Source organism: Apium graveolens, unplaced genomic scaffold, assembly GCF_009905375.1.
Source record: "Apium graveolens cultivar Ventura unplaced genomic scaffold, ASM990537v1 ctg866, whole genome shotgun sequence".
Classification (NCBI taxonomy): Eukaryota; Viridiplantae; Streptophyta; class Magnoliopsida; order Apiales; family Apiaceae; genus Apium; species Apium graveolens.
Genome location: NW_027421370.1, coordinates 22,382 through 36,940, shown reverse-complemented (window position 1 = coordinate 36,940; position 14,559 = coordinate 22,382). Strand labels below are relative to the sequence as shown.

The window sequence follows — 14,559 nt, the reverse complement described above, 5'->3', positions numbered from 1 at the left end:
AATAAATTATATACATACATATAAGTACATGTCAAACTGAAAAGCGGCATTCAAATAAGTAGTAAATTTCGAAACTTAGAAGATATTAACAAACCATGTAAATTCATATATATTTATACTGGATAAATATATTTTAGAGCAGAGACTCATCATTTGGTATATTATGTCCTTCACTATCTTATAATATATGTAAGCTCTGCTTTGGCTTGGCTTAAGAACTAAGTTGCTATTACTCTATTTTTCATTTTTTACGCCAAAACTGAACTATCAAAATTTAATCCATATTACTTTTACTACAATTAGAAATTTCACAACTAACGAGTTTTACGTGTTTTAAGATCCTCAACTGTATATTTATAAAGAATCTAACACTTTATTTGTATAAAATTTAAGTACTTAAATTTCATATTCGTTGCATAAAATAATCGAAGTTTAATGAAAAGTTTTTGTAACTAACTAATATAAAGATTTGTACTAAAAAAAACAAAAGAATATGTTACCTCTTTGGAAAGTGTCAGAGTACATTTTTTATCATGCATGCAATTTGCACTTTGATTTATCTCTCCAAATGGCCCGTGTATCATAAATTGCTTTACAGCTTCATATCCAAGTGGATCTTTGTCACAATCATGGATCTCGGCCGAAACAATTTTATCAATTTCATCAACAGACTTTGGTATATCATTGGCGTCCAACCATATTAGCACTAGCATGGATGCCCGTTTCGCGTGGCATTGGTTTTTTAATAAGTTAAGAGAACAATCAAGTAATTACACGGAACTACTTTTTCTAAATTAGGAGTTTGGATACGTATTGTTATTTTTTTTATGAGGGTGCCCAGGAAACGGAAGAAGGTTAAATGAATAGGATTACATATTTGTGAAAATCGTTTAGAAAGGATTGAGTACGACGATTTTGTATTTCCTTTTTTTTGCCGGATTACTCCCTCTTATTTATTATTTTCGGTCCGTAGTGGAACCTGATATCGAAATCAGTTGAAGATTTTAACATAACGTTGACGATTACTCAGCTATAGAAACTGTACGTTTAAGAGTTATACAGTAGTAGTGGTAAACATAATGTGGTAATGTCATAATGTGGTCTGTGGTATATGAATGCATAATGTAATTTAAGATTGAAAGATCCATACCTGAGAGGGTGCGTTCTCTACTCGGAGCTTCAGTAAGACCTCACCTACCTTCTTTATGTTAGGAATAATTCTACCTTCTTAATGGTAAGCAAACATGTATGTAAGTCATTGGTATGATGTGGCTGACGTTAATGGCTAACTTTGTACACGAAACAAAATTGTAATCTGGTTGTTCAGTGGTTAAAGATTTGGGAGTAGAATCCTTTCTAATCTATCCAACTTGCACATCAGTAATACTGTTACAGGTACTCAGTTAGATTGAAGATTATGTTATCAACTCATTCCAGTACAACACAACTAACTTCTGCAAATACTAAATACATTTTCAAATTCAACTAAATTTAATATAAGTCTACATATTGAAAGTGTTTAATTATTTTATTTCAATTTTAGTCATATGTAAACTGAATTGTTCCATATCTTCAACTTTTGCTTTAATAATATTGGAGATATCATGAGATATATTCTGTAATTAACTTTTTTTTCAAAATAAGAAATAGTTCAAATTTAATTTACGTTGTATAGTTTAAGTTTATCTATTCAAAACCAGTGATTCAGGTAAATGATAAACTATGTACATAGCTTGATAAAATTTATTAGATGATCGATACATTTTTCACCTCCAATTTCCTAAAATTACATAACAATATCGTGTACTCATCATGTTAAGCAAATTATAATTTATAAATTTACTACGTTTAACTTCCCTAAATTTCTTAAGAGCAAAATATCAATCTTAATATTCATTAATATTCAGATGTCATTACTAATTGTAGCATTTGTTATTACAACATTTTTTTGGTTAGTGCGTTAATTTGAATAATAAAGTTTGCAAAACCTTTTGTAAGGAGTTAATATGTACATGTGAGTAAATAGTGCATTTTTAATCTGTTTCATTTAAGTAAATAAATACATATCTGAATTTTTAAATATAATGGACGTTTGTAAGTTCTTTTTCGTTGTATAGTTTAAGTTCATTTATTTTAAACCAATGATTAATGTAATTTAAAAACTATTTATGTTGCTTGATTATTTTTATTAGGTTATTTGCAAATTAACTATTTTTAACTTCTATAGGTTGTTAAAGAACACATTTCCTATCTTAATATTCGAATTTCATTACTCTTTAGCAATGTTAAAAAAAATGAACAACGTAGCTGCAAATAATAATTGTTTATTACTATACGTAGTTCTTAAATAATATATTGGTTTGGAAAAAAAACTGAAATTTTTAAGTTGAAGATAATTGTTTAATAGCACTTTTGTTTACTGTTATAAGAATTATGTGATTCTTTTATAATAAGTCTTCATAATTTACATAATGTACTTACGTTACAATAACCAAATTACATGATTACAGTGTCGAAATAATTTTCCTTTTCTGTATCCAATATTTACGTAATGAAGTACAATTAATGTTTCATTTTAAAAAATCTATATAAAATTATAATCGCATATTAATCTTTGGATAGATGCAATTGATTGACATACTATTTTTTTGACATAACTGGAGCCATCATTTGTGATTTAAAAGTAATGTAATATATGTTTTTTGTAAAAATCAATTTTTTTATTTTTTATTCAATTAAACTCACAATTATGTATTTAAATCAAAGTTATTATTATGTATATAATTATTTAATATAATTAATACTGATTGGTTGAAACGTTTTCATCTGATACCAAACCATTCGTTGAAGAAACACGCCTGTTAGATACCGTATTTTGGTGAACGAACAGACGGACCATTGCATGTGATACACATGGACTATTCATCTCCCCCAATACCTCTATTAAAGCAGACTGCATCTGATTAGAAATGGTTCATTTTATCATCTCCTCTCACTTATATTCCTATTTATCTTCCGCCTCATTCAATTTCAGATCAATCACAGCAATGGCCTCCGCTTCAAAGAACAGGTGATTCTCTTAACTCATGCATGTAGATACTTATGTAAATACTCCCTTTACTCTGAAATTGTACTCCCTTTATATGATTATTTTGCGTTTGCTTACTGTTATATGATTTTCATATTATGCATGTCTTCTTCTTACTCACTTGCATGTCTTTTACACCCTTTGTCCTCTTCTCACTTGTATGTGCTATATAATAGGATGTCCACACCCATATTTGTTGTCCTCACTTTATGCCTCAACTTCTGTAGATTAATGGTTCATACCTTATGTCAAATATAGATTAATTTAGGCCTCTTATTAAATTTTTGATTCATGAGTTGTAATTGCTAAATCGGGGGTAAAAGTCTGTAGTTTTCCAGGGTTGGGTTCATTCCTCATACTTGTCATATGATTTCTTTCCCTATTATTTCAACAGACTTATGGCATTCTCATCGTTTCATTTTTTTTTTCCTGTTATTACATTATTGGTGAACTTAGATTTGATTTTTTTTATTTTACTCCTATGATATGGCCTTTTTTAATGTCTCCTAACAGTGGTAGCAGTTCCGATGAGTGCGAAAGTGCCAGATATGAGAACCGGAGATTCATCAGGTCGAAAAATATGGAAAAAAGCATGATTAATCTCAATGTTAACTTGGCGGTTGTGTCGAGGATGGTAGAGGAGCTGGGGGAGAGCCACATGTAGTTCACTGGGCACATGACCATGCAGCAGGAAGAGTTCAATAATAGGTTCAGGGCGTAGCAGCAGCTTCTGCTTAAGGAGATTAGGCTTCTGAGGATTGAGCATGGTGAGATCTGCATGAAGATGAATGAGTGGTTCTGAAGACGTAAGCTTGTGGCTGATTTTATGTTTGTTTCTGTTTAATTATGTTTTAATTAAGTTTTAATGTTTTGATGAACAATACCGTTTTATTTTGGATGATCGGATTGAGATGTAAACATATTTATTGGTTTGCACTAATATTTTATGAATGTGGTTTGTTTTTGAATGTTGTCATTCATTTTCATTTTATTTCAAAACTAATTTTATCGTGTATTGCCATGAAAAAGTAATGCTTCATTACCTATCTTTAAAGTAGACATTACCAAGAGTAGGGCTACATGGCAAAATAGTGTTTAGAGGTATCTGTAAGTAACTATCAGTAGGAGGAAGGCCAACAGACTGACGTAATTAGTAAGGCTGATTGGTAGGTAAATATACTCAAGGTTTTGTACTCTGGCAGAACTATTGCTTCACTTAAACGTACTACTACTCCTAAATATAGATCATGTTAGTAGGCAATTAGTATTGTGCAGCATCGAGCCACTCAAAATGAGTATGGCTGATGTCCTGGCAGATACAGTTGACAATACAACTCCTCTTCTGCAACTTGTACTTCAGCTTCCTTCTACTTTTGTCAAAACTGATGTCTTACACTACAAAGTTGAAGCTCCCATATATATATATATATTCTTTATTACATGTACTTCTATACATAATTTAGTTAATCAAATATTTTGGGAGATTGAAATGAAATAGTAAGGTCTAATTACAACTAAGAAATGAGTACTCTTACTTTTTCATTTCTATAAGGATTTGTGCCAATATTGTTTATCGTGTTAATTTGTAACATTAAATTGTAATTTTTAAGAAGAAGAATATAATTTTTGGCATAATTTTGCTTTTTTTTAATTTATATTTCGATTCTGAAATTTAGTTTTATAAATTTGGTTCGAATTTGAATGTACCTTTAAACGTAGGATGTAATATAACTGTATTTGAAATTTATTTATTTTAGTCAAAGTTATTAAAGCGAGCAAAGTTAATCAATTTATTGAGAAAAAAAATATGTAAAAAATGGAGGAAGGAACATGTATATTATATAACACTATATTTAAAAACTGACAAAATTTTGACATCATTATGAAAGAAGAGACATGAATCCATATATTACAATATATTACATCCATAACAATTTGTATGGTTACATTTAATTTTAATTAAGATCTTCATAAGTGTGAAATAAAATGGGTGGGTTTGTCAAGTTAGTTGTAGGACCAAATGCCTAAAATTCGAATCCTAGAAATTACGTAATAAATTTTTTCAGCATAATCATAAGTTATTTTGTTAAAATAGAAAGGTGTGATCTAATTGCCGGAGATATAATAAATTTTACAATTATTTATGCAATTACACATACTGTTATATTATTATTATACGTATACATGGTTACACTTGTCAAATATAACAGTTTAGGTTAGTAGAAGAATTAATTAGCTCGATTTTGGTCCAAATATTACGAACAATGTGCCATTATCCTGTTCCCCTTTAGGCCATCTCCCATAGTGGTTGATCGGCCTAAAGTTGGAGTGATTCAGGTACAAAATTGGCCAGCAATAGTGTATTACTATTTTACAATTTATTAAATTCAAAAGTGCAACATAAATTTAGGCCAACAATATTCAGATGTCTAAATCTTAATAATAATAAAACCTTAACTTTTTAGGTTATATATATTCATTGGTTTTTCAATTGAATGTTAATATATATAGCATGCATGCCCGCTTCGCGGGTCGTTCATTTTTTAATATATTAAGAGGACAATCTACTGATTACATATAATCAGTTCTCCAAATTCAGAAGTTTGGAAGCGTATTGTTCTTGTTTTTAAAAAGACGCAAAAGAAATGCAAAAGAGTTAAATTGATGGAGTTACATAATTGCGACATACAATAAACAAAATATATTTGACTCTTTCGTAACATTGCAAGGAACGAATGGCTAATGCGTATTTGTTGTACTACGATACTGACAGAATTAGTAAAGAGCACATCCAATAGGAGGTAGTCCTGCGACCACCACTTTCCTTACATTTGGAATATACAGATTCTGCATCATCGAAAAAGGTAAGGAGTATGAAAGGCTAGCTCCAAAATTTGATATCTAAGTGCTACAATTATTCAAATACATGCAGAAGAAAAGGAAAGCACACACAGCTATTGAAACCCCAAAGAGATAAAACTGAAACTAAGAGATCAAATACATAGTACACAGTAGAAAACTTTGATATGGATGATTTACTTTAGACATATATGACAATAGATATGGATGATTCGTAAATAAATATCTCTACAAAGTCGGCAAAAGGTCATCACTTCAATCTCCTGCTTCAGCATCCGTCCTAATCTCTAGGACCTCCGTTTAATGTGGTCAGGCTTTAGACAACTGCAAAAGTCCCAAATATTATGTACCCCATTGTTTGTTAATTAAATTGTAATTTAAACCAAAGAAAATATGAAGTATAATAGGTAAGAAACTCTAGTTGGAAAATAGTGACGTGAGCCAGAACCTATGAAATATTAAGATCAATTTAAATCTTTAGTGGCATATTTTCAAAATTTAATACTGAGAAATGCTTTCACTTTAACTAATAGAGCTTACTTAAGATCAAGAAAATTAAGTACGAAATAATGCTATAAAATAGCTGCCTAATTTTGAAGGAGGTATCTACTGTATGTTCTCGTCATACTTCCAGGACTTTTTGTAAGTTTTAGTGGTGTTTGATGTTGAACGGACTTTTATCTAATGTTCATACTATGACAATACATTATGGTTAATATTATCACTCTTATATCCCTATAGAGAAAATATAAGTATGAACTGTTATATTACTCTTCTAAACAGCCTGACCATCAGTATTCTCCAAAACCTCAAGTTAATATTATTTACCTGAGCATCATTTAAATGGTTAAGAGGTGAATATGAACTCAAGGTAGTTGTCTTTTCCGAAGACTGGCGCTGCTGCTTTTTCATGCTACGAATGACACACTGCAATTTAGCTTACATTTTCTTTTTGCTTGATGTTGTTCCCGTGTTATTTGCCTAAATGTTTTCAAATTTAAAATCAAAAAACTATTTAAAATACTGATATAAGAAAGCAAACTTGCTATGTCCAACACCACTTATCAAATACATTATGGTTTAAAAAATATTGGATTTGTAACCTAGTAAATAAAGGAATCATTCAGATATAAGCCATTTAAAGGAATCATTAGGGTATAAGCCATAAGAATCTAACTATGAAGGATTAAAAGGTCACCTTATACACAGCTTCTTTACTGAGGACAACTTGATCATTTGATCATTGCTTGAATCATCACTATCATCATCCTCATCTTCCTGTCACCCAGGTCTGAATTTCCATAAACAGCGCACGAATCTCACCAATCTCAACGGTCTAACATACACACACTTGAGTCACAATTCATGTACAAACTAAAAAACCAAAAGATAAATCACAGTATAATGTATATAAAGAAAATAAAAGAACAAAAGAAGAGAAAGTAAATCTTGAATATTCAACTCTTACAAATCCAACATAATTCTATAGCACTGATTAACACCTACCACAGAATATGCCAGAAACTATTCTCCGCCATGTGCTTAACAACACAGCTACAAAATTGATTTTTAAAAAAAAACTTAATAATGCAATAACAACAACATTGAATTCAATTCCATTACACATTAACTCATAATAAACGTAAAATGCTTCCACTAAATTATTCCATAAAATTCAAACCGCTAACATAAACATCACAATTACCGCAAGCTAGACACCTTCCTACTATATACTACATTCATCAAATTCCGTCTTTCTCAGCCACAATTACCGCAGGCTAAATTGCTACACTCATCAAACTCCATCTTTTTGCAATCACAATTACCGCAAGCTAAATATCTTCCTTCTACACACTACATTCATCAAATTTCATATTTCCGCAATCATTTAAGCTACAAAAACTTCGATTACAATAAACACAAAGCAAAATCATTTTCGTTAAAATTTAGATCTTTGTACGTTAAAATTTCTGAAATTGCAAGGGAATGGAAAAGAAGAATGAAGAAAGAAAGGGCAGATACCTCTTGTTGATTTATTATTAAAAGAGAAAAACAGATGAAAGATTTGGCAGTACAAAGCTCCTCTCTATTTCTTGCAGTTCACTAAGTTAATTATCAACTATAAAATTTAATCTCTTCTCGCTTAACAGGGTTCTTGAAAACTGATTTAATAACATCCTTTGTGAGAACTATTTTCCACTTGGGTATAAGATCTTCTAAAGTGGTTAACACGCTAACTACTACTGGATGTGGCTTCACATTTTCAGATATCTGATAAAAAATTGTTCTTAGTGTTAATTGCTCATGTCATTGTTAATCAGAATTTGAAAGAGTAAACTGTAAAATATTGTATCGTTACACTACAATAATAAGAAAATGTAACACAGTACCAACATATATCAATAAAAGTTATCGATACATGTATCTACAATCATATAAGAAAAGATTATAAGATTACTTTGGTAGATTAAAGAACAGAGTATCTAAAAATTATGAATATAAAAATCATATACCTTCTTATATCAAAATATATTTACAAATTACAACCCAAATCTGTAAAAGAAGAAAAAAGTGTTAGACTAGGAATAAAAAAGAAAGTCAAATACCTACATATACAAAAACACAACTGAGGTACCAATATGAGTCAGTCAGAGTGCTATTCATACACACTATCACCTAGAAATCGAAATGATTTCGATATATATTCAGCACAAAAGTAATTTCCGAAATCTCGTAGCTAACCACACAAACAATTATAGTATCAAACACTAAATTATTCATAAAACCAAATCCAAATAACAATTTGAATCTAGCAATCAAAAAAGTTAAAATTAAAAGTGAATATAATAAACAATTATAAACTAATGTTTGTGCCTAGTGATACAAGATTAAAACTCTCTTTACATATGCAAGTCAGCCTGAAAGCAAAATCCGCTAAACAAAAATATCTTTGTTCACCTAGATAGCATTGATACAAAATATGTAGAGAGATTTAATACAAATTAAATCTACAAAATATGTAGATAACATTAACACAAAAAAAACATGTTAACCTTTTTATTTAGTTTAACATGTGAAGGTAAAAAATATGAGATTTACAAAACAAATTAAAAAATTTAAAACTTATTAGAAACACTGCCTTCTGAAATTTGCTAAATAAATATTGCCAGGTATTATAGATGAATAGAGTCATAGCCCACACTGGAATTTGCTTCTGGCGGAAATGGTGTTATATAAACTTAAAAGTGAAGTACAGAAGAAAGGGAGCAATAATTTCATGTGATAATGAGGCACAAATATTAGTAATTTTTTTCTGCTCAAACTATCATTCAATATTCCGTAGGCAAAGTTGCATAGTACTAAACCACAAAGCCACTTACCTTCTCTATGTTCTCCATCATAACAACTTCGACTTCTGAAACAAGGGCCTTCACCTTGGCCAATTTGTTGATTTCCTCTGGATGGTCAATGCAGTATTGCATATGCTCCTTCATTTTGATCTGAAAAATGCAGTATTAGTGCCAGATAAACTGTGCACTTTAGTCATGATTATTATCAGACAACATACCCATTTTTCTTGGTTAGGATATTAGCAGGAGCTGTAGCTCCTTTTCCACTACCATATTTAGACACAAAATCATCCTTCACACGCTCTAAAAATGCAATTGGAACTTGTCCACCAGCTGATTTTTTCCTGCTCAAACTATCATTCAATATTCAGTAGGCAAAGTTGCATAGTACTAAACCACAAAGCCACTTACCTTCTCTATGTTCTCCATCATAACAACTTCGACTTCTGAAACAGGGGCCTTCACCTTGGCCAATTTGTTGATTTCCTCTGGATGGTCAATGCAGTATTGCATATCCTCCTTCATTTTGATCTGAAAAATGCAGTATTAGTGCCAGATAAACTGTGCACTTTAGTCATGATTATTATCAGACAACATATCCATTTTTCTTGGTTAGGCTATGCAGGAGTTGTAGCTCCTTTTCCACTACCATATTTAGACACAAAATCATCCTTCACACGCTCTAAAAATGCAATTGGAACTTGTCCACCAGCTGATTCATCTGCGACCATACAATATGCTGCATCTCCAAAAAAATATAACTATAAAGTAAAAACTTTTTCTTTCAGGCATATCATCGAACACTTTCTCAGCAATAGATAACCTGCAACAAATACATAAGCAGTGTATGTAGTATATAAAATAAATAAAAGATTTAAAATTTGAATAGATAGAAGAAGAGCATATAGATCAGAATTAGTGAAATTTGTTTGATATATTTATTTAGGGGAATGTTCCCATTTTTGAAATTTGAAAACATAGCTTCTTTTGGAAGTTTTAATTAGAAAATGTGTTGTATTAGCTGACATGGTGGCATATGTGGTAATTTTTTACAATTTGATGACAATGCTAAAATGGGGTTGAAGTTACTGTTCAAAAGGGCAAGTATGAACTATTATATACATAGATGTGAACATGGGGTAGACCGCGTTTTTGGAACTCTATAACGTATAGAACTGAGAATCAAGTGCAAACACAAAAGCATATTATTGAACTCAAGTACAAATTTATTTGTAATTTTTTTTTAAAAAAAGTAAAGAATGGATGAATATTTACTCCCTATACATCTACCAAAACTATTCTTATTCGGTATTTCATCCAACAATTGCTCTAACTTCAACTTAAAAATCCTTGCAATAAGAACAGGAGAATCTTCAGGACGAACACCAGACATAAGTTCCAATGCAGCTTTTATTTCGGGCCATTTTGTGTTGCAAGTCATTGTTAAAAATATTGAAGGATGTCCAATTGTCCTGCATATGGCAAAAGAATCTTGAAAATACCGAGACATATAACGCCTTGAACCCGTAAATGATGCTGGTAGAATATAACTCTTGCCGATATGATTTGGATCATTATCACCGTGACTTAGAGCATCTCTTACAGATTTATATAGATATGTCCTAAGAGTATCCTGATGATCTTGAATCCAGTTCAGCCTATATTGTTCGATGGCACAATACACATCAACTATGTATTGTTGATGCAAACGACCTCATAATCATCGTGTATAACCTACAATGGAAGCAAAAACCAATATTTGCCTTAAACGTGCATAGTGTTGATTATTAAAGTTACAATAAATTAAAAAAATAAGTGTTTTTTCTATAAAAAAAGAAGTACTATTAAGATAAATTATATTCTCTACCTGAAAACATCATCATTCGGTATTATTACAGCAGTGATTCAATACTTGCATAGAGTGCAAAATTTGACAAAGATATTAAATAACAGAGCATACCTTGTAACGGCCTAAACATAAGATCATAAGAATACCATTCCCTAATAGTAACATGTTCTCTCTTTTTTTACGATGACCCTCCACGGTATTATAAGGGATTTTGAGATGAAATCCAGACTCCCCGTGTGGAAATAAAGTGGATATTGTAAAGCCATAAAAAATTTATTAGTTTCATATACTCGATGAAGACGACCTTCTTTACTTTGTACAATAATGTCACGCTCTGTTGCACATGTTTGATCATCAGAAGCACCAACCAAAAGAGCACCAACCTCATTTGATGGTCCAATATGATTCGGACACCCGCTTGCAGATCTAGAAGATATGAATATTAATTTTAACTCTTCCAACCCACATTCCTGGAATCGATCTCGGGCCATTCGAAAACCCTTAGCCAATTTATTATGCTCGTCAAGCATTTTCATAAGACCATCAACAATATTTGGATCTAAGTTGGAATCCCCATGTAAAGTACCAACTTGATTATCTACTTCATTTTCTGTATCATATATATAAAGTTGGCAAAATTTGGGAGGCCTGCCATCTGGAGGAAGAAGACTACCAAGAAGGTGTATATTCTGCCCATTGATTCGATAGCAATAAGGACCACGACCTTTATTAATGATCAACGATTCCTCCGCTAGATGTAAATGAGAAGATTGAATTGTAAGCACGAAAATTGTGCCTAAAATGATTAGAGTTAAAGATCAACCATTTGAGATATGCAGGAGTAGGCTTTGGTGGAGGTAGCTTTATTTCTCCAACTTTGCAACACATTGAAAATGTACATTTCTTTCCTTTCTGGCTTTTATTATTTCTTTCTTCTTTCCACAGGAGTGCACCACAAAATTCACAAATTTCTGTTGGTGGTCCTAAGTTTAAATATCCAGAGGGAAAACCTGGAATGATGCAATTTTTTTTATATATACAATGTTAATGAAAAAAACAATGACAAACATATTACAAAAAAAACATTTTATAGTTAATGCAAGAAGGATTTCACCGTCAAAAGTATCATGTGTTGCATATCCATCACTAGTAGGGATTTCCATAACATCATCTGCACATAATATACCCATTTAGGTGTATTTAAATAATATTTATTTTGAATGCCATGTGACATTATTTTATATTGTTAGAAGACATGTATTTGATCACATTATTTTACACCTTACCCCTGAGGTTATATTCACACTGATCATTACTTGAGTTTGTTGCTACATGATTATCTTGAAACAAAGAAGATGAAGTCCCCTGATAATATATTCTAGATTGCAGATTCAGTCGTGTACAATCTACAATAATATTTAATATAAAATTAAAATGTTGTCACCATTCTTAATATTTATTCATTGCAAGACAGTAAAAGTTCAATAAAAAAGTGTTAAATTGTAATTACTTGAGTCTGTTGCAACATAGTTTTGTCGAAATATAGAGGACGACCCCTGATCAGATTGTAGATTCAGTAGTGCACTACCTGCATTTAATTTCAACATATAAATAATGATATTAAAAAAATATGTAATTTTAAAAGGTCAATAACAATTATATAATAAATTCAATGTTAATAATAACTACCAAGATTTGCACTGATACCTGAAAAAGACGTGGAATCTCGTCGGTCAATTGGAGTTGATAGATTAATGCTGGTTAAATCTGCATACATATTGATAATACAAAATGAGTAAAAAGCACTAAGACATTAATGTAGTTTTAAAAATTTATCACTTTGGAAAGAATTATTATTCGATAATGGAAGACTATATATTTACTTCAGCAAAAAATTTGTCTTAAAGCATCAATATAAAATGACAGAGCTAACTATCATTTGTTGTTGGTGATATGTACTGAAGCTTCTCGGTTGGAGTCAACAGCTTACTTTGTGATGAGCTCATGTATATTATTCACTCTTTGCATGATAATAGTTATTTTATCTTTGATAAAATGTGAGGGATAATTACTAATATTATAGTTGATATCTGACAAATGCCTGAAATGCCATTTATTGATTGGAGTTGGGGGATTACTAATGATTAAGCATGTAGGCACATCATTATACAAATTAACTAAAAAACACTAACTAAATCTCAAAAAAATATCACTACGGAACTACTTTATAATATATCCTACAACTTAATATAAAAAACTATTACATGTTTTTAATGACATATATTTACGTTTGTCTGTAGGGGTTAACAGCTTACTTTCACGGGAGTCTGCAAATATATTTAACTAGGTGACTATATGAAAATTAGAGAGTTAATGTTTAATGCGTACCTGCAATAGTCAAAGTTTGATTGTTGTTTAAAACTTCTAGCCGTCTACCTTTGCATTTAGATATATCAATATTATCCATAATGAAAGGATTAGTTTGCTTTCGGGGTCTACCACGTTTTCTGTAGGATATCCTCATAAATAGATCTTCAGAGGTTATAGCTATGGTAGAAGGACCTGCTTTTGATACATTATTGACATGTTTATATTATTTCAACTATCAACCGGGATGCATTTTCACATTAAAATTCTATTTTAAGCTAGTAAAAATTGATAACTGGAACGATAACATTGATATCAAAAATACCAAGTGTACCTTTGTTGTTATCAAGTAAGTTTTCACTGGGGATTACATTTGGGGAGACATTTTCCTTCGTAGAAAAAGCATCCTTATTGCCGGCTCTACTGCTTTTTCTTGACGAACTTTCCACCGCATCAACCAATCTCATCATTCAATTCGTGAAAGTTACCTATTTCCATCAAGTTGAAAATCTATCAATACATAATCACTTCAACCTACTTAAAAGATATAAGCCACACTCCTGATTTAAAGGTTCATTTTAGTTTCATCTTGTGAAAGAGGAAATCCCTGAAAAATTTGTTGTATTACAGTGATTACTCCAAGCTAAATGTTTAAACAGAGAGAATTAATGTACTAAAGATACTTAAAAGTTTGAGTGGAAAAAATCCTTAGTGAAGATTACCCAAAGAGTACATATGCATAAATGTATATGTATATTAACTTAGATTTTCTTTTCAATCAAATCAACCGGAGTAATCAATTGGGAAGATAATGGATTAGGGTTTTATAAAGAAATCAACAAAAAAGGAAGAAGATAGAAATGAGCAGTGTACCTATCTATGAGTAGCTCAACAGAATGACGCTTTTGTGAGAAGAAACTTTCTGGAAACTTGATCGTCAGACAGAAGGTGTATTATAGCATAGATAGTTTGTAATAGAAAAAAGGTCCAGAGACCATATTTTTTAAATGGTATGTGTAACACATACACACTCTATTCATAATTAT

General features: G+C 30.9%; 1 protein-coding gene across 3 annotated transcripts; it reads right to left on the bottom strand.

Moving 5' to 3' along the window:
• Window positions 1-10,482: 10,482 nt before the first annotated feature.
• LOC141705226 (uncharacterized) lies at window positions 10,483-14,516 on the bottom strand. Of its 3 annotated transcripts, XR_012568260.1 has the most exons (9): window positions 14,387-14,516; window positions 13,848-14,001; window positions 13,535-13,708; window positions 12,854-12,913; window positions 12,657-12,734; window positions 12,433-12,552; window positions 12,261-12,317; window positions 11,258-12,156; window positions 10,483-11,031 (listed from the first exon to the last, which is right to left on the bottom strand). XR_012568260.1 is itself a non-coding variant. In XM_074508266.1 (8 exons), exons 2-8 carry the CDS (start codon window positions 13,981-13,983, stop codon window positions 11,876-11,878), a joined length of 906 nt encoding a protein of 301 aa, XP_074364367.1. In that variant the 5' UTR covers window positions 13,984-14,001; window positions 14,387-14,516; the 3' UTR covers window positions 10,483-11,875. The 3 variants fall into 3 exon arrangements, 2 of the variants coding, with proteins under 2 accessions (XP_074364367.1, XP_074364368.1); XM_074508266.1 differs by having other exon boundaries at window positions 10,483-12,156; XM_074508267.1 differs by lacking the exon at window positions 13,535-13,708 and having other exon boundaries at window positions 10,483-12,156.
• Window positions 14,517-14,559: the final 43 nt, after the last annotated feature.

Bases quoted from the DNA above. Each gene is read 5' to 3' on its own strand.
- LOC141705226 (XM_074508266.1), bottom strand. From the start codon at position 13,983: ATGATGAGATTGGTTGATGCGGTGGAAAGTTCGTCAAGAAAAAGCAGT. The intron at 13,709-13,847 runs GTACACTTGGTA...TATCAAAAGCAG, and splicing joins CTTACTTGATAACAACAAAG to GTCCTTCTACCATAGCTATA. The intron at 12,157-12,260 runs GTGAAATCCTTC...GCATCATTCCAG, and splicing joins AACACATGATACTTTTGACG to GTTTTCCCTCTGGATATTTA.